The 27,749-nt window shown below is 43.3% G+C and overlaps 1 protein-coding gene across 2 annotated transcripts in view; it reads left to right on the top strand.

Annotated features, from left to right (window-relative positions):
* Positions 1–27,749, top strand: part of GLI3 (GLI family zinc finger 3) — a 286,648-nt gene that overhangs the window by 195,853 nt on the left and 63,046 nt on the right. For both annotated transcript variants that reach the window (XM_030871185.2, XM_060304841.1), the window contains 5 exons: positions 3,401–3,547; positions 8,068–8,269; positions 21,484–21,697; positions 22,641–22,754; positions 24,842–24,982. In XM_030871185.2, coding sequence (XP_030727045.2) covers positions 3,401–3,547; positions 8,068–8,269; positions 21,484–21,697; positions 22,641–22,754; positions 24,842–24,982 — 818 coding nt within the window. The remainder of the gene's footprint in view (positions 1–3,400; positions 3,548–8,067; positions 8,270–21,483; positions 21,698–22,640; positions 22,755–24,841; positions 24,983–27,749) is intronic.

Raw genomic sequence — 27,749 nt, 5'->3', positions numbered from 1 at the left:
ATTTCAGCCTCATGACACCTCCATGAGGGTGGGATATTATGTCCATTTTCAGGTGAGGATAAGGGCAGAGGGTCCAAGTAACCTGAAACCTGGTTCACTGGCTAGTAAGTGGCAGAGGTGGTACTCAGAGCCAGAATGCGCTGACGCCCAAATCCTTGCGCTCATTCACTGCTCTGCTCTGTGGCTTCACGTATATTTGGATTGGCCCTGTTGCCATTCCCACACTGTGCATGTGTAACCAGCACATTTTGGTCCCCTTCTGATGAACACTTTTCTGTGCTGCGTGTCTGAAGGACACGTGTATACAGATGTGTCCACTGGAGCCACACTTTGCAAACTCCGGTGCGCATAGGTATCCCCTGGGGATGGTGATAAAATACTGTTCTCTTTGGGGTGGGTCCAGGTGCAGCCTGAGGTTCTGCACTTCTGAGAAGCTCCCAGGTGATGTCAGTGCTGCTGGTCTAGGGACCACGCTCTGAGCTGCAAGGTCGCAGAGAACGTGATGGGCCGGCTCTGTTGTATGCGCCCTCTGTCCTTGACCAAATGAACACTGCAAGAGGGATGCGGTGGGACAAGAAACAAACTTTGACTTTAATTCTCTTATACTTGATGTTCATCTTAAGCTCCAAATTCCTGTTGTTCTGTTGGCCTCCCAATTACTTGTCACCTGACTGTTTTAAATTGGACCTGTGCATTACACAAGTGCCCAATGATAAAATGCTCCTTTGGTTCAGGAAGAGCATTTCCCATCTCACGCACACATGTACAAACTCATTTGCCCACAATTGCTAGCGTCTGAGTTAAGGTCCAGGATGGCGTAAGCTGTATTGATGACAGGTAGAGGATTATGAGCTCTCTGCAGCAAACCAGATCTCTGATGCTTGTGTTGGGGCACAGAGACACACTATGCAGTCCGTCTCACCCAGCAGCACGGTCCACATTCTCCGCTCAGATGCTTCCCGAGGCTGGCCGTGCATGGTGGGGATAGTAGATGGACGCTTCCTGAGGTTTTTCAGTAAATATCCACTCATTCATACAAGAAGCTGTGCTCCAGCGATAGCTGCTGGCTTGCTTTTCTCCCTCTGATTCAATGCAGTGAATATACTTGCAAGGTCCCTAATGAAGAAGTTTTGCCATTTCGACAAGATTCACACTGTAAAAAGAAAACTGTAAAACAGTGAGATTGGAGTTCGTTCTGCTTTGGATTTGGTTTTCTAGTGGGAAAAATGGAAAGTCACCTCCATGGAATACTTGGGGGTTCATGGAAGTGACTAATAAGAACAGAGGGAGAGAGGGGTCGAGAGGTCAGCTGACGATGGGCTTGGAATGTTGCCCGGCTTCTGGACATTTAGTGGGGCCACTGAAGTTGGTACCTCTAGTTAAAACATCTTGTCATCTGCTTTCCATAGTATTTGATGATGAATATGACTAAAATATTCTTTGGTTGGTTGTTCTGCCTCTCAGGAGTCCAATTAATACCCAAGTCAGGTCACTAAGATTTGTCTCTTGTGGTCTGTGATTTTTGTATATATCTCTCTGTCTTTACGACGTATGAGAAGTATGTGGACACATATAAAAAAGAATGAAGTAATGCCATTTGCAGCAACATGGATGGGCCTAGAGATGATCATACTAAGTGAAGTAAGTCAGAAAGAGAAAGACAGATATCATATGATATCGCTTATATGTAGACTCTAAAAAAAATGACACAAATGAACTTATTTACAAGACAGAAATAGACTCACAGACATAGAAAACAAACATATGGTTTGGGAAAGGGGGTGAGAGGGATAAATTAGGAGTTTGGGATTAACAGATTCACACTACTATACATAAAATAAACAAGGACCTACTGTATAGCACAAGGAACTATATTCAATATCTTGTAATACTTATAATGGAAAAGAATATGAAAAAGAATATATATGTGTGTGTGTATAACTGAATCACTTTGCTGTGCACCTGAAACTAACACAACATTGTAAATCAACTCTACTTCAGTAAAAAAAATTAAAAAGTACATGGACACAAATGTAAAGCCTACACAGACCTATCACTAGAATGCTAGTGTTTCTACATCATAATGATAAAATTAGCTTTTATTGATCGAATGCTATGTGCTAAGCACTTTCCATGCACCATTGCCTTCACTGCTCCCAGCAACTTCCTGTGAAGCTGTAAGAGGTGGAGCTGGGATTTGCATCCACATCTTAGTGTATTTGGAGACCACCCTCAGAACTGCTACAGCGTCCTGCAGCTTTGGCACATAAATTGGCATGCAGAAACCGATCATTATCCCACTGCTATAGAGCTGACGCTTGCCAGTAAATTGCTCCAGATTGATAGGTGTATTTCTTTTTGATTTTGTAATGAAAAAAAGAGAAAAAAAAGAGCTTTAAAATTATGGAACACAAAATTGCAGCTTGCCACCGTCATGTGTTATTAAAGCCAGCTGTGCTGCCTTTTCCACTCGTGACCCAGGGTCCTCCAGTTCCTGAGAGCTGACTCAGACCCTCCTGCCAGAAGGCTTAAGGATGTATGTTAAGTATGTCGTGAAGGACGTCATGGTTATCTGAGTTGTTTACGACTGTAAGAAATGTGAAAAAATAACTGTGCACATACAGTGATTTTATACGACACTTTTTTTTAAGATTATTTATTTATTTTATTTATTTTTGGCTGCGTTGGGTCTTCATTGCTGCGTGCGGGCTTTCTCTAGTTGTAGCGAGCAGGGGCTACTCTTCGTTGCAGTGCGCGGGCTTCTCATTGCAGTGGCTTCTCTTGTTGCGGAGCATGGGCTCTAGGCGCGCGGGCTTCAGTAGTTGTGGCACGCGGGCCTGGTAGTTGTGGCTCACGGGCTCTAGAGTGCAGGCTCTGTAGTTGTGGCGCACGGGCTTAGTTGCTCCGCGGCACGTGGGATCTTCCCAAGACACTTCTATTTGGGGGAGCAAAATAGGGGAATGAGTGTACAGATACATGCACACATATATTGGGTTGGCCAAAAAGTTCGTTTGGTTAATGAATACGTTGTTCAATAAAGTTCTCGGTGAAAATGAAGAATGTCTTTTATTTTTACTTAAACCCGAACGAACTTTTTGGCCAGCCCAATACAATTTAATCATTTGGAATTCCTGGTGATTCTTCAAACTCACTTCGAAAGTTTTATCATGTATTTTATTTTTTCTATTCTTTTCCTTCAGTTTTATTTTCGAATCAATGATATCTGGGAGACTTCAGTGAAAGCACGATTTGAGTTCAGGAAGTTTTCCTAGAAAGAACCGTAAAAGGAATGGCTGATGTGGGCTGCATGGCAAACGGGCTTTGGGATGTCTCAGGAAAAGCTTCTTTCTGGCCTTCTTTCAACTAATAACCATGTTTTCTTGTCTCCTCTTCCATCCAGCCCCCCACGCTGGAGTCAGCCCAGCGGAGTACTATCATCAGATGGCTCTGTTAGCCGGCCAGCGCAGTCCCTATGCAGACATCATCCCCTCCGCTGCCACCGCCGGCGCAGGGGCCATCCACATGGAGTATCTTCATGCCATGGATAGTAAGTGGCGGGCCCCTCTTCTGTAGTCCTGGCCATGGCCAAGCTAACTCATGAAAGGGAGAGGAAGATACAAAGATGGGTTGATTACCTAACTTTTCAAACCGGAGGAGGAGGAACCACCAATACTTGGGACTCTGGTTGCCTTGGTTTCCCAGGAAGCTTCCACAGATGTGGCCATCCTGAGACTCCCGCTTAACTCACTTCATATCAGTGAACTGGAAGATACAGGCGATTGTAATTTAGCAGATACACAAAAACCTAGTCAGCCCTGATTGTCTTGGTAGCAGAATAAGGGAACGTGTTTGATTAGACGAATGTGCTTCGTCCAGTCATTCCTTGGTTTTATAGATTTTATGCTTTATAAATTAACTAAAAAAGAGACCTATACTTGGTTTTACATTTTTCATTGACTTATTTTCTTCTCATTTTCCACATGTTTTCTTTACATTAAAAAATTCTATCTCATTGAGACCTTTTACGTAGGAAAAATAAAAACATTTCCACATCGGGAAGGGCTACTTTTAGCCCTCTACCTAGCAGTGGAAGAAAATGGGAACATTGGTTGTACTTTATATCACTTTATTTTGGGTCCCTCAAGGCTTATGACATGTCCTTTGTGTCACTTCTCTAGACATATAAACAAGAGCCTATGATTATTATTTTTCAGAACATCCAAGAGTTCTTATTTATTCGGATTCTTTAAGTCCACATCCGTTTGCCAGGTGCCAGGAAGTGAACCTGAAACATCAACCAAGGTGTACATAACGAAACCCTTTGAATACGACGACAGTATGAGTTTGAGTAGGACATATGCTCGAGGTTTTGTTTGTTTCTTCTAGTAGCAGTGATTAATTTGTGATTTTCCATGTAGGGTCTGTTTGGATTCTTCTGTGACAATGGGTGGACCTTGGTCTACTCTCTATTAGTGGTTGATAATTCAGTTCTCAGATTTAGAATAGAGAGAAAATGATTGGTCCACAGGGCATAAAATCTACAGCCTTGGTCCCCTTACTGTCATGAGCTAACTTAGCTGTGTTACATACGAACACAGCTTGAGTGGGTTTCCAATGGGGAGCTCATTACCACACACAGAGTAAGAGAAATGTGTTACATCTTCCGCAGGGATTTTGTTTTCCGCTTTGTAGAAGAGAGAGTTTCCATTTCAGATTCATCATAACCACATTTCAATTAGGGATTATTGGGGAAAAAAGTTGAGTGTTATTATGCAAATTAGTTATTTAAAAATCTGCAAATAGAGAATTAAAATAAGAGAGAATCCTTGAAAGGTCAGCCCATATTGCCTTCTCTATTTGATGAGAATGTGTTTAGTCAGGCAATGGCAGTTTTTATCTAAATAAAGGATGAAGCTACCCTTTTACTTTGTAAAAACTAATTAAAGGCATTTTAATTTGCCAGAGTATGTGGTAAATTGATTGTCATTAACTAGGAATTTAGATGTCCTATCATTCATCACATAAAAAGAAACCTCCTTTTTCTTTGTCAGAATCTTTTATTAGAATAGAGAAACAAAACAATTAACAGAAAGCCAGATAGGAGAGATCTGTGTTGGAACAGTAAGAATGCTAGGGCTTAGATTTAAGAAGGAAACCGTAGGATCAGTGAAGAACTGGGCCACTTCTCTTTCAGCAGTTTTGAAATCCACACCTCGTAGTTTAGCTGTTCCCTTCAACAGATGACCCCAAGTCACTGCCCCAAATGCTGACAACTTTCTCTTTCTATGCTTCCTTGTTAGGGGGTTGGGAAGAGCATGATAAAGGGTTGGAAAGTGCGTAAAGTACTATATCCCTGCCCTCTAAAATAGCTGAAATAGCATTTAGTTTAATAGAACATAACCAGAATGTTATGTTTTAAATTTAAATCATAGGAGACTTTTGCAAGGGAGGAGTGAAATGACTTTAAATTCCTACATTGGCTCTGCAGTAGCAAAACCAGAGGCAAACTGGGATCGAGCTGGTCATTCTGATCCACTGTTACAGCTCTTCAGGACTCTTCCATTAGCAGAAACGGCAATAAACTGGATTCAGATGAGCACCTGACTTTTAAATGGGCCTACCTGGGTGTCAGCCAGCTTCAGGATAGAGTATTTATGTGTTGCACATTAGAATGAACAAGTCTGTTTTATGGCTCTAATTCTACTTTTTGGGATTCTAGTGACCTTTAAAGACAGGAGAGCAAGTAATCCCTATAAGGAATATCCTAGAGAAATCCTAGACACTCATGAAAACCACACTATTTATACTGGTGGAAACTGACTTAAATAAGTACCCATCTTGGAGGGAAAAGCAGAGGAGCCGGACCATCCAGGCCCTGGGCAACCTGGAGGCTTCCATGGAAGGGATGAAGCCAGGCCCTGGGCTCTGTCCTTGGATGACGTGATGGGGATATAGGCCTCTGGTGTTTTATAGCCCTCAGACGGCCTCCTTATCTATTTAGTGTTTTTTTAAAAATCAGGAAATCAGCTCTATCTGGAATGTCCTGTTACTTCTAACTCTGCCAGGGATCACTGAATCCCACTGAGAATGGTTACTCTCGAGGATGATATGGAAACTGACCAGAAGTCTGGTTTGTCCTTGGAATCCTTTGGAAGTGGAATGCATTTCTTCACTGAAAAACTTTTAGGATGAAATGAGCCTCTCATAGTGAGTAAAAAGGAGACATTTATGTGTAAGGCAGATGCCATAATAAAAGTAAGATGCTGGTTTAAATACTAAGAGCTGTGAACATAGTGGGATTGTTATTTTTGTACGACCCTGGCCTAAGTCAGGTTGGTAATGAAACTATTCTAAATGAAGAAATTCAGTTTTCAATGTGCCTGAAAGAAAGCTTTGAGTAGGTACCACATTTGTCATTCAGATTGGTTTTCCAGTTTCATATACATGGATGGTACTAAGTTCCAGTTTGTGATTTATTTTTTATTCACTATAAAGCATATCTATTCATCTCTATAATATTATCTATAGAGTCTTTCATATCCATCTATTACACTTCATTAAATTATCCTAAAGCATATGTTGGATTGTTATCTTGTATCCAGGTCCATCTCTGGTGAAGAAAATATTCCCAATGAGTTTTCTGGAGACCAAGTGCCTAGACTTTTTTCTATAAAGAAGACTTACCTTCTACTTCAGTTTTCCGGGGACCCCAAAATTGCCATGTCCCTGTAAGCAGGTGTACCCATGCTTTGAAATAGAAACCCTCCGTTATTTCTTAAAAGTATCATGTTTGATTTTCCTCTTACCTAGTGGTATTATGTTCTCATTCTGTCATTAAACTTTAGTTTGATGACTCTGTAATATAAATGTGACCTTAGAAAAGGCAGGAGTGGGCCTGTGGGCCACATTCATAGCTCTGCCCTAATTCAAATCTCTACCACCTACCAAATTGAAGGCAAATGGACATTTAATTTTTAACTCTCCATGTAAAAAGCATTGTATTAAGTTGGCAGGTGTTTAAGTGTGATTTACTAACCTCCAGAATAGAACTTCATCAGTGGAATCTTCTTGAAGTCTCAAAACTCTTATAAATGCAGAGAATTAATTAATCGATTGACTGATTGATCTAATAACCAGAGGCTTAAAATTGACTCATGTTATCTTATTACAATGCTTGCAGGGTTTTTCTCCCCCAACCTTGGAAAATCTGTAAACAAACCACGTCCCAAGCTTTTAAATGTTTCTTGGGACTTAGGCTGTATAGATTATGGGGAATTTAGGGCAGCATTCCTCCATCTCGGCACTACGGGTGCCAGACGATTCTTCATGGCGGGGGGGCTGCCCTGCCCATTCCCGGGTGTGCAGCAGCTTCCCTGGCCTCTAGATGTTTCTAGCACCCCGTGAGTTGTGATAACCAAAATATCTCCAGATGTTGTCACATGTCCCCTGGGGGCAACATCGCCCCCCTGCCCCCGCCCCGCATCGAGAACCATTAATTTAGGATAACGTATTTATCAGTTTTGTCAGTAAAGCCGTAAGTATTCCGTGGATCAGATAACTACAGAAATCATGGGGAAATGCGGGCATAACTAAGCTGGATTTTTTTAATCTTAGGATACTTTAATTCATTTTTTTCCCTTCGGCTCATTGCCTTAAAATGGTGTGCATTGCGGTGGGGAGGGTGGAGTGCGGTGCGACTGTGGGAACCACTGTCTTTGTCGCTGGCGGTGAATTAATGATGAGCATATCTAAGCAGCTGTCAGATTCATAAATCACTGGAAATGAGCGGGAGAACACATAAAAAGTCTCTCCCTTTTGTTTAGCAATTTATCATTTTGTCTGCACATTAATAAACAGAGCTCCCCCGAGGTAAGCCCCTGGAAGATAAATATTTCTCCCTAATTTCCTCAATTGTACCCAGTAGATCACAAGTGGAGGAGAGAGGTACTTGTCAACGCCAGTCGCCGGCTTCTTATCCTTCATTTCTTCCACGCGGGGTAGTCGGAGCAGATAATGGGTACAGAGTCCAGCCGCAGGTAATCAGGTTCTGTTTTGTTTATACAACAGGCACCAGATTCCCCAGCCCCCGGCTGTCAGCCAGGCCAAGCCGAAAACGTACACTGTCCATATCACCACTGTCCGATCATAGCTTTGACCTTCAGACCATGATCAGGACGTCTCCCAACTCCTTGGTCACCATTCTCAATAATTCCCGCAGCAGCTCTTCAGCAAGTGGCTCTTACGGCCACTTATCTGCAAGTGCAATCAGGTATGTATTTTCCCCAAATCCATGATGTGTTTCTTTAACCAAACGTCACTGCTCGCCTGCACCTTGCGTTTGCGGTACTGACTACCTACAAGGAAGGATTGCAACAGGACACCGGGGAGGACCCGGGATGCGGATGCAGGTCACATTTCACTACGATGAGTTCCAGAGCCAATTATTGGGCCGAAAAGAATTATTTTGCAGACATCAGTTAGCAGCCCATTTAGAGAAATCGTACTTATTCAGGAATGAAATCCCCTTCCTAGAGACAGGGAGTAATGGCAATCTTTTTATCTTCTTACTAGTTATAGTTCCCTAGAAGGAAAACCAACTTTGTACCTGATTTGGGCACACTTGCGAGGACAGGGACAGAAATCAAAAAAACAGAAGTGGGACTTCCCTGGCAGTCCAGTGGTTAGGACTCCACACTTCCACTGCAGGGGGGGTGGATTCGATTCCTGGTCGGGACACTAAGGTCCCACAGACCGTGCGACATGACCAAAAAAGAGAAAAAAGACCAGACGTGAGTCTTGTCTCACGGGGGAAAAGTGTGCATTGGGAGGAAGAAAGAAAAGGGGACAGAAGGGTTTTAAGTCTAAAGGAATTGATGGGTCTTCCATGATGAATATACATATTAGGGAAACCCTAACAGTCCAGAAAAAGAAAAAATGTGTTAGCAATAGTCACATACCATATTTACTAGAAATGATGACTACCATTATTTTTTGTCCTTAATGTTTCCATTACGGTTTTAATTCTTTGCTTGTTCAGCTATCAACAATCCTCCTTGGCAGGCAAGTTAAGGTTGAAATATTATAAATCCCCATTTTGATATGATGTCATTTTCTGCAGCATGTGTCTTTTAATATGGTCAGGAAAGTGTGGAAACACGGAACAGAGCAAATAACTCTGCTTGTATGATAGCAGTCCGTACTTACAGAGGGGATTGTTTCAGGATTAGCCGATGTAGACACGAAGGGAGGCTTTGGAGTCGGGCAAAACTGTAGTCAGATTCCAGCTTTGCCACCAGCTGTGCAGACCTTACTTGCCTGTAGGCTCTGAAATTCAGTCTTCACATTAGTAAACTACAGACAAGACAGCCACTGTAGAGGAAAGGGGTACCTTTTATTAAAGCTGGTGTGTATGGGCAGGGCCTGGATGAAGACCCTGCCCACGGGCAGAGCCGCAGGAGAACTACTCCTGGTGGTCCATCCGGAGGATGAGCTACCGGGGCCTGGCCATGCTACCCCCAATGTGATCACCCCAGTCTGTCTCCGAGGAAGTACGCCCATCTCCAAACCACGGCCTGGCTGTTCTGCACTCCTGGCAGATTTCCCTGGGCTCAGAGGTGGCCATCGACCTTATTTCAGTTTGCTGAAATCATATTATTATGTGGCTCGACTAGAAGTCATAGCATCAAAGTGGTGGAAATGAGGTCCACAGTGAAATTCACAGGAATGATATTCACACAGAATCACTTGGTGAGCGTTTTTTCTTCCCTTCTGCTCTCTGCCCAGCTACCGTGACTTTTCACAGCCTCTACAGGACTTAGATTCGAAAGCGGTACACAGATAGTCTCAGTGCTGTCTTTATTCTTACCCTGGCATCTTCACCCGTTTCCTCATCTCCTCGCCTTTCCCAGGTAATCTAGTACCAGTCCTTGAGAGACTGTCAGTATCCTGACTTGGAATAATCATTGTCCCCTGCCTCCGAGGAGCTACCACAGATCTGATTATTCTCATTTGAGCTGGAAGCAGAGATTCCTAAGTCCAGTCAGGCCCCAGGAGACCCGTTTGCAGTCAGGTGACCAGGGCCGTCGGGCACACAGGTCTTTCTTCCCTTCAGCGCCTCACCAGTCTGTCTTCTCTCTTGCAATCTGACCTCTCATTCTTCAGTACACAGCCCCTGTGTGCTAGGATAAGATGTAGCTTCTGATGCATATAAAGTAATACAGATAACCCAAGATGAGATCGGCTTGCTGGAACAATACAATAATTAGAAGAATTACGACCGGCACCACCTGCCAGTCCTTTAGCCGGAGTAGCGTTAGTGCTTCACTTGCTCTGTTCCAAGTTTCGCTTTGTGAAATCTGAAGACCGACTGGAGGACTCCTCAGTAAGTGGCAGGGGCGGTGGCTGACGGGAAGGGAAGCAGCATGAAGAAATCTACAAAGGGTAACTTTCTCAAGAGGGAAAGATACAGGAGTGCATCTCATCTCTGCTTTGTACCCAGGGACACAGCAGGCACAAGAAGCGCTCACTGTTTTCATCTGACAGCAGTTTTGGAAAGCGTAGTGTTATTCTTGTTTTATGCATCAGCACGGAGGGTTTTGCAAGAGGACCAGCCCTCCAATTCCTTGCTTTTTAGTTTGCCCCAAACCCGTTTGACTTGCACACTTACATGTTTTCTACTCCTAATCTGCTTCTCGTGTTGTCAGTGCATATAGTAATGGGGTCAGTTTCTAAAGATGTTTTTCAGTGTGTAATGACACACATTCAGTTTTCTAAAAAAATCTCCTTCACGCGTGTATCCCAGTTCAAATGCTATTCTCTAAGAGGCTGGTAATAGTAGGGACCACCGTTCGAAATTCTTCTGTTTACTTGCTCATCTGGTAGTTGCTATACGTCTCCCTCTACTAGAATACAAATGCCAGAAGGTCTAGGACTGTGTATGTTTTGTTCACGGCCACACTTCCCAGCTCACAACATCTGTGCCCTGTCACCTTGATACCACTCAACAAGTATTTCTGGAGTGAATAAATGAAGGAGCTCTTTAATGAGCCATTAGAATTCTAATCGCCCTCCTTATTAAAAGGAAGTTTCCATGTGGTGGATGAATAATGCTGGCTTTCGGAAGGTTATAGTGTATATGGATAGTATATCGTATATCCGTAGGTTGACAGTTACATGGAGATACAGAGGGATGGACACAAAATAAAGGGATAAGAAAGCAAATGTCCATCCTCAGTTTGTATATGGTTCCTATGTTTAGGTATTTACTTAATAATTCAGACTGCTATAAGAATTCCATAGAAAGCTCATATTCATTCACAAAAGCTCAGCTACATCTTAAAACATAGTACTTGATTACGGCTAACTGATTAAAACATATTGTCCAAATGTATAGCAAAAGTCTTTTTTATGTCATAACTGAGAACATCATTCAGAAAAATAACTCCGTGCACTTAAAAGGATGTTGTGAAATAGTTAACTGTCTCAAAAAGTTCTAACTTCTCCATCACCCTGAAGACTCCTGTCTAAGACTAGCTGATTCACATTTATCCCATACAGCCTGTGAAGCCCCACCCTCTCTGGTTAAGGCTAGTATTATAAATATCCAGTTAATGGCGTAAATTGGAAATAGTTTGACCTCTGCTAATACCTTCCCCTAGAAATCGAGCTCCCATCGGAGGAGAAAGTGCTTCAACTGACCCTCATCTTCCATCTTCTAGCAAAAGTAAAGGGAACGAAGAAATGAGTAATCTGTTCATTTCTAACCCGCCAGTTACAAGCTTTCTCACTTTGGGTTTAATGGCGAAAATGAAGATGGCTTCATATCCTTAGTAGTTTCAGGTCTGGTTCGGCCAGGACAGACACCTCAATGAAGATGAGCGCTGAGTGCCCAGAGCGCAGCTTCACAAATCAGTGCGTGTTTTCTGTGGCTGGCACTGACCAGCTCTGCCCGGTGACCAGAGAGCAGGGGTCTTTTCTTCTGCGCGGCGTCAGCCCTCCCAGACATCAGGCCCCGGAGTGAGGATGCATCTGGCAGGTCCAGTGCCACTTCCTGAGAATGGTAGGAATCACCTCAGCCTCCACAGCAGCTTGACTCTGCGCTGTTACCTGCCATGAGTCAACTCATGCGTGTCAAACAACACGAGATGACTTGGGTGGGAAACATCAAAGAATCGATGAATCCACAGCCCAATGACCAGGGTCCTTGAAACTCTCTGACTGCATCTTCTAAAAACTACGAGACAACCTTCTCTTCCCCTAGAATCAGTGAAAATAATGAATCCTCACTAAAAAGGATAGTTTTCATTTACTTCCAGGTGTGGCCGTTGGTTTGAGGTAGTCTTCCATTTAATCCGTTACTCCTTCATGTCGCAAATATTTGACTGCATACTCAACTGTGTGCTGGTTGCTGTGCAGGACGTGAGGGCTGCAGAGATGAATGAGAGACACGATTCCTGTCCTCACGGAACTCACGGAAGGGAAAGGCCTCCAATCAGCACAAGGTTGGAGGTGGGCAGGGCCAGACCGTGAGCAGGGTGGACCGCTGATCCCAGAACCATAGGAAGCCTTCAAGGCCCCGGTGAGGCTGCATTGTTTTAAGGACCGGGAAGTTTCACGGGCTGAATCAAAGGCGCTCAACTGCTTACGTGGGCGAAACTGCCAGGTCTAACTGAATTTCCTCTCCTGTTCCCCTTATATCCTTCTCTCTTAAAAATCCTCCAATGGGAGGTACGACTAAAAGGATTGGAAGGAGATGCTATTTATAAGAGGCATATAATAATGTCTGGCGATGTTTTTAAAGCGTTGGTGATGCTTTTTCTGACCATTTCTACATGGCTGACCAGTTACGTGATTTGGGTGCTTCAGGCCACATCTCACTGGAGAGTGTGTTACTGCTATATATGTTCTCGGAGGTTTTGTCTGTTTAGTGGCAACCCAGCTTCTAAAGCCTTTTAGGACTCTTGCATCCTAGAAAGCCTAATGTATTTTTGTCCAAAGCAATATTGAAAGAGTGCATATGCCTCGGTGTAAACATTGGGATGATACTTAACTCATTTTGTGAGCATGTGGGTCCTTACGCGTGGGCTCATTACTTCTTCCGAGGCTGCTGGGTTTTCCAGTGAACTTGCCCCGGGGGGCTTTTATGGATGGACGTGGAAGCTTTACTTTTTTACTTTCAAATAGAAGCACGTGCATGCGTGTGTGTCCCTATACCGACATGTATACAGATGATAATGGCTGTTGGCCTGTTCTCTGCAAAACCGGGAAGAATTGTTCTTCCTTTGAATGGCAGCTGTGGTACAGTAAATTCCACAGCTGGAACCAGAAAGTGGACGACCTCATTAGTGTGACAACCACAAAGTAACCACAAAGTTGGTTTTGATTAGATGCCTCCTTCTCCCCCTTCCTCTCTCTTTCCTTGAAGCCAGTTTCTGAAATTTGGGGGCCCCCATGTTACAGTGTGGACTGTTGCCTGACTCCACCTCCAGTACTGGTTTCATGAACAAGAAATAGGAGAGATGGGACACTGAACAGGAAATAGCGTCCTTGGATTCGTCAGCCTATAGAAAACTGGGTTAACTGCAACATGAAGTTTTTTTTTTTCTCTTTTATCAAAGTATAGTTAATTTACAATGGTGTGTTAGTTTCAAGTATACAGCAAAGTGATTCAGTTATACATTTGTGTATATATATTCTTTTTCAAATTATTTTCCATTATAGGTTAGAATTTTTTTTTTTTTTTTTTTTTTTTTTTTTTGCGGTACGCGGGCGTCTCACCACTGTGGCCTCTCCCGTTGCGGAGCACAGGCTCCAGACGCGCAGGCTCAGCGGCTATGGCTCACGGGCCCAGCCGCTCCGCGGCATGTGGGATCTTCCCGGACCCGGGCACGAACCCGCATCCCCCGCATCGGCAGGCGGACACCAGGGAAGCCCCATTGTAGGTTATTACAAGATATTGAGTGTAGTTCCCTGTGTTATGTAGTAGGGCCTTGTTTACCTCTTTTATATGTAGTGGCGTGTACATGTTAATCCTAAACTCCTAATTTATCTCTCCCCTGCCCCCTTCCTGGTATCCCCTTTGGCAACCATAAATTTGTTCTCTTTGCCTATGAGTCTGTTTCTGTTTCGTAGATAAGTTCATTTGTGTCAGCATGTTTTATATTCCACATATAAGTGATATCACATGATATTTGTCTTTCTCTGACTGACTTCACCTAGTATGATAATCTGTAGGTCCATCCATGTTGCTGCAGATAGTATTATTTCATTCTTTTTCATTGCTGAGTAGTGTTCCATTGTATATATATACCACATATTCTTTCTTTATTCGTTTGTTGATGGACATTTAGACTGCAGCATGAAGTTTCTTAATCCAATGCCCGACCTGAAGAAATACATTATAAAAGCATCACATGAGTTTCTTTTAAGGAAGTCTTAAAAATTCACATCTGAAGAAAACTGACCAACTAGGGCAGTTGAAAAAAAATGTGTGTATAGGTCGTTAGCATTGATTTTACATTTAAAACTCTTCCTAAGAATATATAGCTGCCACATACTCTTCTCTCCTCTTCACTTTGGGTAAGAGATGGTGCCTTTGTGACTCAGGCCTTCCCGTGACCACCCATGTCAGGGCTCTGCTCTGGTTTAATTCTCTCATCAATCTCAGGCCAGCCCAGCTCCATGCCTGGTCCTCCAGGTCAGGGAGGGTTTCCGGAGATGAACCTGGAAACTGATGATGAGCCTTTCGGCTGAGTTCCCGGCAACCTCCCTCGTCCTTCCCCACATTAGCACAGAGGAACCCCAGCCCTGAGACTCAGTGGAAGGAGATGTTCCATGCAGCTCTAAGGAAAAACTATGATTTTTTTTTTTTTGAAAATGGGTAAATGCCACGTGGCTTGACATCATTAAACAATAAAAAGAAACTTTTACCTGTAAGCATGCGGTGGCTGGGTGATCCATCCTCTTGCCATCTTTCTTATACTTCCGATTTATTTTTTTCTTTTTTGGCCATGCTGAACGGCCTGTGGGATCTTAGTTCGCTGACCAGGGGTGGAACCCGTGCCCCCTGCAGTGGAAGCGCAGAGTCCTAACTGCTGGACCGCCAGGGAATTCCCCCGAGTTTTTTGACATTCACTTTTAGTTAGAAACAGACCTCTTCAGTATTGTAATTGGCTCTATCTGCCCTCCCGATATGAAGGACTACAGCGGCTCACATCATGCTGCTTTATTTATTGTACTGGTATTCAGTTATCCAGCCCATCCCCCATCCTCTTATCCTCTACCATATGCAGAGTTCCTGAAGTGTTTTTAAAAGACATTTCAGGATTGTCTCACATGCTATTTTAATTGGTTTTTATCTTTTTGACTTGAATATTAATGACTTTGAAATGCCTGTATGTATAATAGGGTTGAATACATCTTAACAAATGATCTTCTACAGTATGAACTTTTAGTGTCCCCCACTAATATAGCATTTCTGTAATTAAATGTGAATTTACAGATTGATCAGAGAGGCTCTGTACAAATGTTGACGCACATCACTTCCTTGGTGTGAAAAAAATAATGTTTGTTGTGAAAGTCAGTCGTGATTATGAATCTCAAAGTTGTATGTATTGATTATAGTTAATGTGTAACTTTCCAGTTACAAATAATTATTTTATTCTTTGGATATATAAAAGGGATCTGTAGAAAGTACTCAGCTAAAACTGGTTGAATTAATGAATGAGTGTGTGGATTTGACAATATTTATTTTTTATTTAAAAAAATTTTTTTATCGAAGTATATTTGATTTACAGTTGTTGTGTTAATTACTGCTGTATAGCAAATTGATTCAGTTATTCAGTTAAACATATTATGATGTTTATTTTAGTTGTTTAACATCCTGTCTTTCTAATTACACCCCAGATTTCAACCAGATTGAGCATAGTTGTTGAGATTCCCAGACAGAAGAGTTCCAGATAAGGGAGGGGTTACTGGGCTATTTACTGCAATATTCAGAAATAAGACCCGGTTTGCAAAATTTGACCCCAGTTTGAAAAGTGTATTGACAAAATGTTACTTCGGATTTGTGTTGGAGAATAAATACGTCAAAACTTTCTTAACGATTCAGACTTTGGGAATTTTAACATTAAATTTTTGGAAAATAGAAGAAATAGTTCCCACTCAGACAGCGATTTGCCGATCACTTTTAACTCAGCTCAGAGCAAAGAATAAAAGGGAAATTGACCTCAGTAGTTACCCTTATTTAGCGTTCGGTCCCCAAGTCACTGCCTACCATGTAACGAGTGCTCCTTTAAGGTATTTTATAAAACTAGGACTTCAGTAGCCGTAACTCGGTTCTGATGGGTGAAAATTATACTTGGTGGGAGGACACCACACACACTATAGTCAGAGATCGAAAATCCACACTTTTCTCATTTTCTGCTTTTTAGAAAAATACAGGACAGATTAACATTTGAATTAATTTATTCTGGCTTTCTTTTTTCTTCCTTTTATAATTTTTCAAAAATTCTATTGGAGTAGAGTTGATTTACAGTGTTGTTAGTTTCAGGTGTACAGCACGGTGATTCAGTTATACATATACATATATTCATTCATTTTCAGATGTTTTTCCCATATAGGTTATTGCAGACTGTTCTAACTGTTGTCCTAGAAGACTGTTTCTCCAAGTGTTCTGTGAGGAACGCTAGTCTCTAAAATCTCCTCCAAATGTTGCTACGAACCATATCGGGGCTGGGACATAACACATTCAAGTATTAAGCAGTTCCAGGGACCCCCGGGGCTGTATTCCTCAGACTTTATCACCTTGGTACTTCTTTTTCCTATCCTCCCTAACACTTACTTTTGGGTGACTGTGTTAGCACATTGCTTGGGAAGATCTGGGCCATCTGACACTTTCTAGCGATCTTATCGATTAAATATAGATTAACAATTGCAAGTCACATTCTTATAAACGTGTGTTTTTAATTATCCCATCTCTCATGTAGTCATCTAGAAGAGAAGTAAATGCTATAAAATTTTTTTAAATTATACTTGATTAAATGTTGAGTGAAGAGAATTCAAAAATCAAAACATAAACTTAATTGCTCTTCAGTTGATCCAGAGAAAAGAACAGGGTGAGCAGAAATGTAAAGGCTTTGAGGTCATAAAGTTCAGGTGGACCATGTTTTAGACTAGACTGTGTCCTTCTTTTTTTTTTTTTTTTTTTTGCTGTACGCGGGCCTCTCACTGTTGTGGCCTCTCCCGTTCCGGACCGCAGGCTCAGCAGCCATGGCTCACGGGCCTAGCCGCTCCGCAGCATGTGGGATCTTCCCGGACTGGGGCACGAACCCACGTCCCCTGTATTGGCAGGCGGACTCTCAACCACTGCGCCACCAGGGAAGCCCGACTGTGTCCTTCTTGAGAGGAGACAGAAGCGATGTATAAAATTTTTCAACAATGTCAATACTTTGTATTTCTAGGAAATTATGGAACGAATACATGAACTGTTTAGGAAGATTTTTTTTCGGGGCTTCTAAAAAGAGAATTTACTTTTCAAAAAAAATTCTGACCTCTGTAAACCAGCAGTCTCTCCTCAGCAGCTGAAGTTCTATAAAAATGCACAGAGGACCTTTGTACTGTTACTACCTTTGTGCTGTTTTATAAACACGTTGTCAGATTGCTTTTCTTTGAAGTGACTGTTCTGAGTTCGGTATGCAGAATAATGGCCCCCAAAGATGTCCACATCTTACTCCCCGGAAGCTGTGAATATATCACCTTACAGGGCCGAAAGAATTGTGTAGCTGTGATTCAGTTAAGAGTTTTTGTTTGTTTATTTGTTTTTTTAATAGTCTTCGTAGCAGCTTTGTGTGTAATAGCAAACCACAACACGGTGAGATGCAGGAAAAGAACGTGCATAGAACATATAAGGAGCGTACATAGCAAGCGTGCTATACTTAGACTCTAAGATACTATTCAGCAAAGGAAATGATTGGAGCTCAACTCAATGCAGCAACATGAAAAGATATCACAAACACAGTTGTGACCAAAGAAGCTGGATACCAAAGGTTACCTCCAAAGGTTACCACATAGACTTTAACACATCTGAACTTACAGCGTGTGGCCCAGTTTTCCCCAGTTTTGAACTTGCCAGTGGAATCATGCAGTAGGTAATCGTTGGTGTCCAGTTAAGGGTTTTGAGATGAGGAGATGATCAGGTGGCCCTAGTATAATCACAAGGGTCCTTATAAAAGGGAGGCAGGGGGGTGTTGGAGTTAACAGGGAATCAGAGGAGGAGGTTGGGTTGAGGTGGGACCGTGAACCGCGGATGGAAGCAGCCTCTAGAAGCGGGAAGAGGCCAGGTGCCAGGGATTTCCAGAGAAACGCAGTCCTGCCCACCCATCTGAGAATTCTGACCCTCTGGAGCTCTAAGATGGCAAGCGTATTTTGTTTTAAAACAACGAAGTTTGTGGTGATGTGTTGCAGCAGCAGCAAGAAACTCAAACCTAATGGGGGTGGTTCGGTCACTCACTGACTCATCTCGAGGGGCTGCCCCGTGCCAGGCAGTGTTCCGGGCACCAGGGGTCAGTGGGGGACAAGACAGACCAGAGCCCAGATCCCCTAGACCTTCCATTGCAGAGGGAGGGAGAGAATATGGTTTCAGAGAGCCTCATCCTGCAGTGAGAATACAAGTGTCAAACAGCAGAGCATCATGGGGCGAGGAGCTGCAGAGGGGGCTTGTTTTGATGGGGGCCTCAGGCTTAGGAGGTCCCTGTGTCTGAGGAGGTGACACCTAAGCTGGAATTTGAGTGACCAAAAGGAAGCAGCTAGGCTGGCCTCTGGAAAGACACAGCAAGTACCCGGATGCAGAGCTTAGGAAGACAGCTCACTTGGGGTCAGAGAGCAGGGGGTGGTGGCCCCGATCCCCTGGCCCCCCCACCACTGGTGGGAAGTTCTCGGACGTTCTTTCCATGCATAGGCTTTGTAATCCGGAGCAAGCAGCCTTCCTTCTAGGAGCTGATGACAGCGCCCGCTCTTGTGGGGTGACACGAGGTCTTCCCCTGTGAGCACTGTTGCCCAGCTCTTTGCACGCAGAGGAGAGAGGGTTTCCCTTGGCAGTCCCTCCTTATGAATAATCAGGGACTGCTAAAAATCGCTGGTCCATCCTGTATGTTCTCATATCCTTTGGAATCTGATAGTTGACATGGATTTTAGGGAAGGTTTATTCCTGTCCCCTGGTTTGACCAGCAAAAACGCAGCCCCAAAAGGGGATGTTACCCACATGGGTTGAAAGCTGTCGCAGCCTCTCCTGCATCTGAGATCAGAGACTTTGCACCTGGGGACAGGGGCTGCAGCACCAAAGCTGGTTCTTCCTTTTGTCTTCTACATATTTTTAAAAGTAAAAATCGACCTGCTCTGTCTGGCTCTTAACATTTGTAAATTGCATTACATACAAAACTGAGGGCATTTTCTGCTTTGTGAAACGTTTTCTCGAATGGTCTGGCTTCTTTATTGGGTCCTGACTTTTTTGAGCCCCCCAATATTGGGCCCCCCAGAATGAGAGGTGTACATGACCCAAGGGACCCCCTTCCCAAGCCCACCTGCTCGTTCAAGCTCATGAAACTCAGGAAAGATGCAGGGAGGTTTGTGCAAAGTCCATATCACATTATAAATATGTGTGTAGTGGGGTCTTTTAGTTTTCCTTTGTTTTTTTAATGAACAGAATAAGGTGGTTACACTTAGTAATACCCATTCACCAAAAGGAAAGGGGAGGGGTGGGTTAAATCATTGTGTTTTTTGATGAATGGCTTGTACACCAAAAAATAAATTGGACAAACTGGCATAGAGCTCAGTGAACATGAAATCAGCTATTAGAAGAAAGCTTGTGAACAAATTCTGAGGCAGATATGCATCTTTTGATTAACGCCCTATCAATCATCCACACAGCTACCTTAGCTGAGTCTTGCTGTAATCATTCATGGTTGCTTTCCGAAACACTGGCAGAAACTATAGCGCTGCAGAAACAGAATATTATTAGTGATTTCTCCCTAACTTACTGTGAACAATGACTGTTTTCACCAGGTTTCTGCTCTCCTTTATTAAAGAAATACAATACAGAATGAAAGGAGAGTTCCTCCAAGCCCTGTGAAATTCTCCTAGGGCATTCTTAATGATATTCAGTCTTAAATGGGCAAGCTATTGTAATGCAAGGCTCTCCGTAGGAATAATAGTAATGTAATCCCATTGAAACCACCTTTTTGTGGATTGTAGTCAAATGGGCAAAACGTGGAGTCCCATTAATGAAGGGAGTATGTCTTCGGCGTTATTACTTAAAGTTGTTGAAATGGTTTGAATTTTGTTATTGTAATTATTATAGTCTCAGTTAATGCGCTTAACAGCAATAGTAATTAACCCACCAGATTGGGACATTTGCACGAATTCTGCCTTTGACTTTGCAAGAAACCCTGATTCTTTCTGGGCCTTACACAGCAGGATGGAGAGAATATCTACGTGTATATATATATATATATATATATATATATCTTTTTTTTTCCCCCCCCACTGAGTGTTTTTAAAGGAAGAAATTTTCACAAATGCCATTACAGTGTTTCACGCATTTTTTTAAGCCATCGGCAGATTCCTCGAGAGCGCTTCTTTCTTTTAAGAGGATTGGATTCCTAAACTATGGTGGTGCAGAGGACGATTTGGCACCGCCCACTAGCCCAGAAATCTTTAGGTGATGGTGTGACTTCCTTAGAACTTCCTGTAGCCCGGGAAATACTCTGGCATAATGAAGTGGTGACAGGCATTAGCATGTATAATGGGCGTTAATAGACATTTAATGCTCCTTAGCTGCAAGAGGGAGCGGATGCTCTCCCATTGGAATATTCCTCAATCAAAGCCCATTGATCACCGATTCCAGCCAGGAGAGGTTAATCCATCAGCTTCTGTAACCAGACGGCACTGATGGAAATTCTTTAGGTGGCATTCAGGATGAACCAAGCTTTCCATCTTTACAAACAAATGAGTGATATGACAAGCATGGTGTTCAAAACACATTTAACCAATTGATTTTCTTTCTTCTTGTAATAAGATCTGGAGACTTATGAAAGCGTGCAGGGGGAGCATAGATGAAAAGAATTGCTCCGCGCACGGGAACGTGTGGGATGCGGAGCTGAGAAAAGTACTATAAAGCATGTAGTCACCCATTCTCTTTGTTATAGAAAGTGTGTTATTGCAATAAATAGTTGTTATTGAGCCGATGCCTTTTGCTTCCGTTCTGCTGAAGTTTATCTCAGGTCTGCGTGTCTGTGCCAACGCCCTTGCGTGTCCTGTCTGAGCCGTCAGCTTTCTCTAGGAAGTTTCAAGATGTTCGTCGATCATTTTTACCTTCTAATTTAAATGCACAGCCCTGATGCGATTTGGGGACAAAAAACTAGGTATAAAGGTGCACTGGTCTCTGTGTCCCGTGTAAATGATGGTTTTCCCTTTATCTCCCACCCGCAGCCCTGCCCTGAGCTTCACCTACCCTTCTGCACCCGTGTCTCTCCATATGCATCAGCAGATCTTAAGCCGACAGCAGAGCTTAGGCTCGGCCTTTGGACACAGCCCTCCGCTCATCCACCCCGCCCCAACTTTCCCGACACAGAGGCCTATTCCCGGGATCCCTACGGTTCTGAACCCTGTCCAGGTCACCTCCGGCCCTTCCGAGTCCTCACAGGTGAGAGAGACAGCTCGATGACCTGGTCTGTCTTGGGAATCATAGAGGAGAGCCACGGGGCCACATCAGCTATGAATACGCGCAGGCCAGTGGCATCCTCACCGCTTCCATCCTGCAGCCTGTGGTCCCAACCCAGGGCTGTCATCTTCAGATTCTGTGCCGTGTGTATGCTCCTCAAGAAACGAGAGCTTCTTCCACTAGAGTCATTTCAGCCTCGGGCTTCCCTCTGACCCTGTGCTGTCTATAGCCCATTCAGGAAAAATACATCCCATGAGTGGGTTGCTGTCATCCGGTCCCTTTCCCCTGCACTATTAGAGTTCGTTAAAGCCTGGATCCCAGCTCTTTTCCTCTAGCCTTAAAAAGCCCCAGGGAGTTGCTACTTAAGAGTTAAAAACGAAGAGCTGTCTCATGAATGTATATCCTGGCTTTTAAAATATATATATATATTGGAGTATGATTGGTTTACAGTGTTGTGTTACTTTCTGCCGTACAGCAGAGTGAATCAGTTATACATATACATGTATCCACTCTTTTTTAGATTCTTTTCCCATGTAGGTCATTACAGAGTACTGAGTAGAGCTCCCTGTTGCTATACAGTAGGTTCTTATTAGTTATCTGTTTTATATATAATAGTGTGTATATGTCAGTCCCAATCTCCCCTTTATCCCTCCCTCCCCCGCTTCCCCCCTGGTAACTATAAGATTGTTTTCTACATCTGTGACTCTATTTCTGTTTTGTAAATAAGTTCATTTGTACCATTTTTTCAGTATGTCCTGGCTCTGAACACATGTTCTGAACTCTGCTACGTGCAAATACGAGCCCTATCTGTCGTCATTCTGGTGCCAAGGACGCTCGCTATTCTCGACTTGTGTGTTTTAGCTGTGGTGCTACTCATTGATCCGAAGTTAATTTTTGTCTCTGTCCCTGCCAATGTGACCCACAGAACAAGCCCACGAGTGAGTCCGCCGTGACCAGCACCGGCGACCTGGTGCATAATAAACGCTCCAAGATCAAAGCCGATGAAGACCTCCCCAGCCCGGGGCCTCGGGGCCAGCAGGTGAGGGAGGCGCCGGCTCTGGCTCCCTCCAGCCTGGCGTCTTTTCACAGCATTGGCTTGTCTACCGTCTTTTCACAGCATTGGCTTGTCTACCGCGTTCTTGGCCTTGGGCGTTACCCACACGTTTAACAAAAGGCCAGGGCTGGAGTACAACTAGGTTTGTTTCTCCAGCTCAGAAGCAGGCACACGAAAACGCAGGCAGCTTTGTGGGGTATAAACTGGAGTAAGTGGGTGGATGTGTTTATTGTTGACCAGGGATGTGAACGGGCTTCAGTCCTTGGCCTTGATCTTGGGCCAGAATTACAAGCTCCTGGCTCTCAGCCTGAGCTGGGCAGACCAGGGATATTCCTTATAATGATCATGTTCTTATTTTTTCTTATGTTGCCACTTGCTACTGGCCAGGAGACCCTGCATAGCCAGGAGGGATCCAGCGACAACTAACCTAACCTAAGGCTACTTAGATTCTTGTTCTTTACCCCAAGTCCTGAAAGGACAACTTTAAAAAATTCCAGTCTTGTCTCTGCTGTTACGTAGATCCTGAGCCTCAATTTTAAAAATGTGTAGATTCGGGCTTCCCTGGTGGCGCAGTGGTTAAGAATCCACCTGCGAATGCAGGCGACACGGGTTCGAGCCCTGGACCGGAAAGATCCCACATGCCGCGGAGCAACTAAGCCTGTGCGCCACAACCGCTGAGCCTGCGCTCTAGAGCCCACGAGATGCAACTGCTGAGCCCGCGTGCCACAACTACAGAAGCCCGGGCGCCTAGAGCCTGTGCTCTGCAACAAGAGAAGCCAACGCAATGAGAAGCCCGCACAGCTCAACGAAGAGTAGCCCCCGCTCGCCACAACTAGAGAAACCCACGTGCAGCAACGAAGACCCAACGCAGCCATAAATTAATTAATTTAAAAAAAAAGAATGTGTAGATTCTGCTCGTAATCCTATCTTGTAGGTTCCCTGGGCCTGATACGGAGCTCAATGAGTATAATTCCCAGAGATAGGGGTTGGACGAGAGTCTGGATGTCCACAGAATCTGGACCTTGCAATGTTCAGGCTGCTTCAGCCCCAACCTGAGAGTGCTTAAGCCCACGTTTCCTTTTTAGGGAGCACTTGGAAGATGGAACGAATGGGTGTCATGGGCTCTGAGAGCCATCCTTCTTCTTGCATGTTGCTGGTTATGCCTAAACACTTGTATACAGCTTTTACCATCTAACCTCAGATTAGATCCCGAATTTGCACACCTCATCATCTCCCAGAATTCTGGAAATCCTTTGTCTTTTCATTTCTGCAAAGCTGCCTTAGAAGACTAGAAAAGACTTTACCGACAAGCTTTAGATGCTATGGTTCTTGGGCAGGGAGTGTACGCTTGGAGACCGGAAGGTGAGCCCAGAAGACATCATCCCTGTAGAAATCCACACAGTGCCTCTCACAGCCTCCAGTGGCAGGGAGAACAGAAACAGAATTAGCAGTAAACCATTTCCCTGGATTCCAACATAGGAGAATAAACAAATTAATATGCTGAAAAGAATTTAACCGAAAGAACAGCCTTTTGGATAAAAGACTCCATCACCTAGTTTCATTACTTTTCTTAAGAGATGACATCTTAGGTTGCTCTCACCTTGGTATTCAGGACAGCAAAGTTTGGCCTCAATACCTTACCGACATTCTGGTTTGGACCGTTGCCTTTAATCACAAGTTAACAACCTTCGAAGGCATATTGAGTAAATCTGAAAAAAATGCACACAAATGATTCCATCTTTGGTTTCTTCAATTCACAAAACCCAGCTGATAGACTTGGGCTCTATTTTATTTTCCCCCCAAAAAATTGCATCCGGAGGAAGACAAGCCTACATCAGGTTTTTCATTTCTCTTCTTTTTTTTTTTTTTTTGACTTTTTATTTTATATTGGAGTAGAGTTGATGAACAATGTCGTGATAGCTTCAGGTGTCCAGCAAAGTGATTCATTTATGCATTTTCCCCTTTAGGTTGTTACATAATAGTGAGCAGAGTTCCCTTTCTCTTCTGTCTGCCGTCCCATCGTGTCTGATTTTGTCTCTCTTTCTCCTCCCTTCCCCACCCCTGCCTTTCAGGAACAGCCTGAAGGGACAACCCTGGTGAAGGAGGAAGGGGACAAAGAAGAAAGCAAACAGGAGCCTGAAGTCATCTACGAGACAAACTGCCACTGGGAGGGCTGTTCTCGGGAGTTCGACACCCAGGAGCAGCTGGTGCATGTGAGTGAAGGGGGCCGGGAAGGGGGCTTTACAGCTATGTGACCTTTCCTGCGGGGTCAGTTCCCCTGACCCCATGCTGAGTCAAGTTTCTCAGCTAGCAGCCTAGCAAACTGGAGGGGGCTTGATGACTTTCTGAGAATAAAGAGAACTCTGAGCCACGGTGCTTGACCTGTTCAGTCAGCTAAAGCTGAGTGTAAAATTCAATAACGTCTTCAAGAGAGAGTGTAATGACTCTGATCCCATAAGCGAGAAAACACTGTTTTGAGTTAGCGACTTTGATGGTTATTGAGTAATAGTAAGCTGGACATGAATTATTATTAACCTTTTAACCAAGTTTGATTTTAACCAAGACCCAGTAGCAATCGAAAAAATCATAGAGGTGGGGGAAGTCCTTTTCCTCCCTCCTCCCTTCCCCTCCCCGACCCTCACCAGCTAAGGAGTCTCCCATGATTTTAGGCGTCAGTTGGTACTTGCTGTGAGAAGTGGGTAATGGTTTGCGATAAGCCGTTAGCACAGTTTCTTGACTTGAAGCCAATCCTTGCGGGCCTCACAGTTCCGTGGAAAAAGCAATATATATTTTAAAATGTGTCTAATGATGTATATTTTTGAAAACTGCAATGTGGTCCGACTGAGAACCTCAGCTCGCCTTCCCACACCAGATTCAGAAGTCTTTCCCGTACTCCCTTGCCAGTTATCTCAAATAATGCAGGGTACCCCCATCTACATACCTCATTAGCCCTGTTTCCTTGGCCCGTGCTTCGTCTTTGTTTGGTACTTTCTCAGGCCAGTAGAATCTCCCTGGCACATGGGGCCAGGAGCAGTTGAGATGGAAGGGCATTCGCATCATCAAGGATGACACGATGTCAAAGCACAGGGTTGCATTAAGGCATTGGGATGGTTTGCTGTGTGTAGCCCTTTCATAAGCTTTAAATATGACAGCAAATCTGACAGTAACTTCCTCATGACCCCCCCGCCCCATCACCTACACACACCATACACACCCCCATTCCAGCCTCTTTACTTTTACACTCACTTTTTGTTTTTAGATGATCTATATCGCTTGATAACCCTCCTCCGTTTAAACACTAAGATTATACAATTCCTATTCGTTCTTATCCTCTAATATATACCACATGCTGCAGTTACATTATAGTGTCAGATATATGGTTTGCCAGGTTTTGAGATCCATCATATACAGAATGTTTTGAGGGCTTACCATGACCTCAGGGTTTCCCCCCCCCATTTCTTTTTTGATCATGTCTCCTTGTAATAGTATAGAGAGAATTCTAGATTTCTCTGCACAGCAAGAAACTAGAAAGTCAAGTGTTTTTAATTAAGGTATATTTCCAGATTTTTCCATGAACTTAATTTGATTCTTTCTCTTTAATTTGATGCAAGTGTTATTTTTAAGCCAAGCCTGACTTAACAGCCTTTTATTCTTGCTGATTGTTTTAATGGAAACCACAGACATTGTAACACTAAAGGGAAAAAAAAAAAAAAAAAAGCTTGGAATTTTTCTTTTAATGTGGGGAAATCAACCCAAAGAAGAAAGAATGCCAAGAATACCCTCAGTGATAGAGTGAGTGAACATCGCACATGAGAAGAACTGGTGGCACAAAACCTGCCGTCATAAACGAGATGCTGCCAGGCAGTGCTGCTTGCCTTTTAAAACATCCTTCTGAGAGAGGACACGGTCTCATGGTGCCTTTTCTGTGGATAAGTCATTGCAGTTTCCAAGGAGCGCTGTGATTTTTGTTCAGCTGTTAGCAAATGAGGAAGGAAATTCCAAGTCTACGTTTAAAAGAAACTGTGTTCCTCATCAAAGGCCAGTCTTGAGATAACATGTTGGGGGGTTGTGGTTATACCATCACATTTTCCCTGCCTTCTGTGTCACGTGAAAGCTTTTCAAAGACAGTGGTTATTGCAGGTATTTGTATTTAATCTCAGTGGCAAAAGGTTTTAGGTAGGGATGATGCTTTAATAGAGAGATCTGAGTAGTTTTAAGGCAAGGCTGCTTAACCTGTCAACTAAATGGCCACCATGTTGTCTGCTTTCTTACAAAAACTAGGAAATGAATTACATATACACCGGAATTTTTTTATTCCAAATTGGCAAGAAGAAATGCGTGTCAGGATTAGGAGAAAATCCAATGTATTATCTTTACGATATTAATTTTAGTCTGAGATAAATTATATGAGTTAAGGAAACTTAGTTAAGTGAATTAAAAATTTTAACTTACAGTAACGTAAATAAAGATGCTGGTTTATATCGCTTATTCTCTGCCTTTTCACTCATTATCTGACGTGTAGAAATTCCAAATTTGTACGTGTAAATTGATTTTACTTCACGTGACAGACATATAAGTGCCTTCCTACTCACGGTGAATCTGGTGGCTTCGGCAGTGGCCTGGTGTATTATTTTTTGTAGACTGAATGAATAGCTAGTTGAAATCCACCTAATTACTTGGGTGGCAGATGGAAAAAAGACCAGTGGCAAAAACCAGTTTTTTAAGGACAGAGGAAGCATGAACTATTTGCATTGCTATGACTCTCCTTGGAGAGAGGACATTTTGTGAATTAGTTGAATTTTCCTGCTACACACAACCAAGAGGCAAGGTGTTAAACCATTCTGATGCTCTGCCTTATTTATAGCCATGACCCATTCTTTTTCCCCCTCTTACAGTTAATAGAAAGATTCATGATTCTTCATGGTTGTCTATCTAGTGTCTGACAGTCCCGACTGCCTGCGAAAGCAAGTCACTATCTAT

The sequence above is a fragment of the Globicephala melas genome, chromosome 9 (assembly GCF_963455315.2).
Source record: "Globicephala melas chromosome 9, mGloMel1.2, whole genome shotgun sequence".
NCBI lineage: Eukaryota > Metazoa > Chordata > Mammalia > Artiodactyla > Delphinidae > Globicephala > Globicephala melas.
The sequence above is the reverse complement of the archived record's forward strand: the minus strand, read 5'-3'. Positions and strand labels throughout refer to the sequence as shown.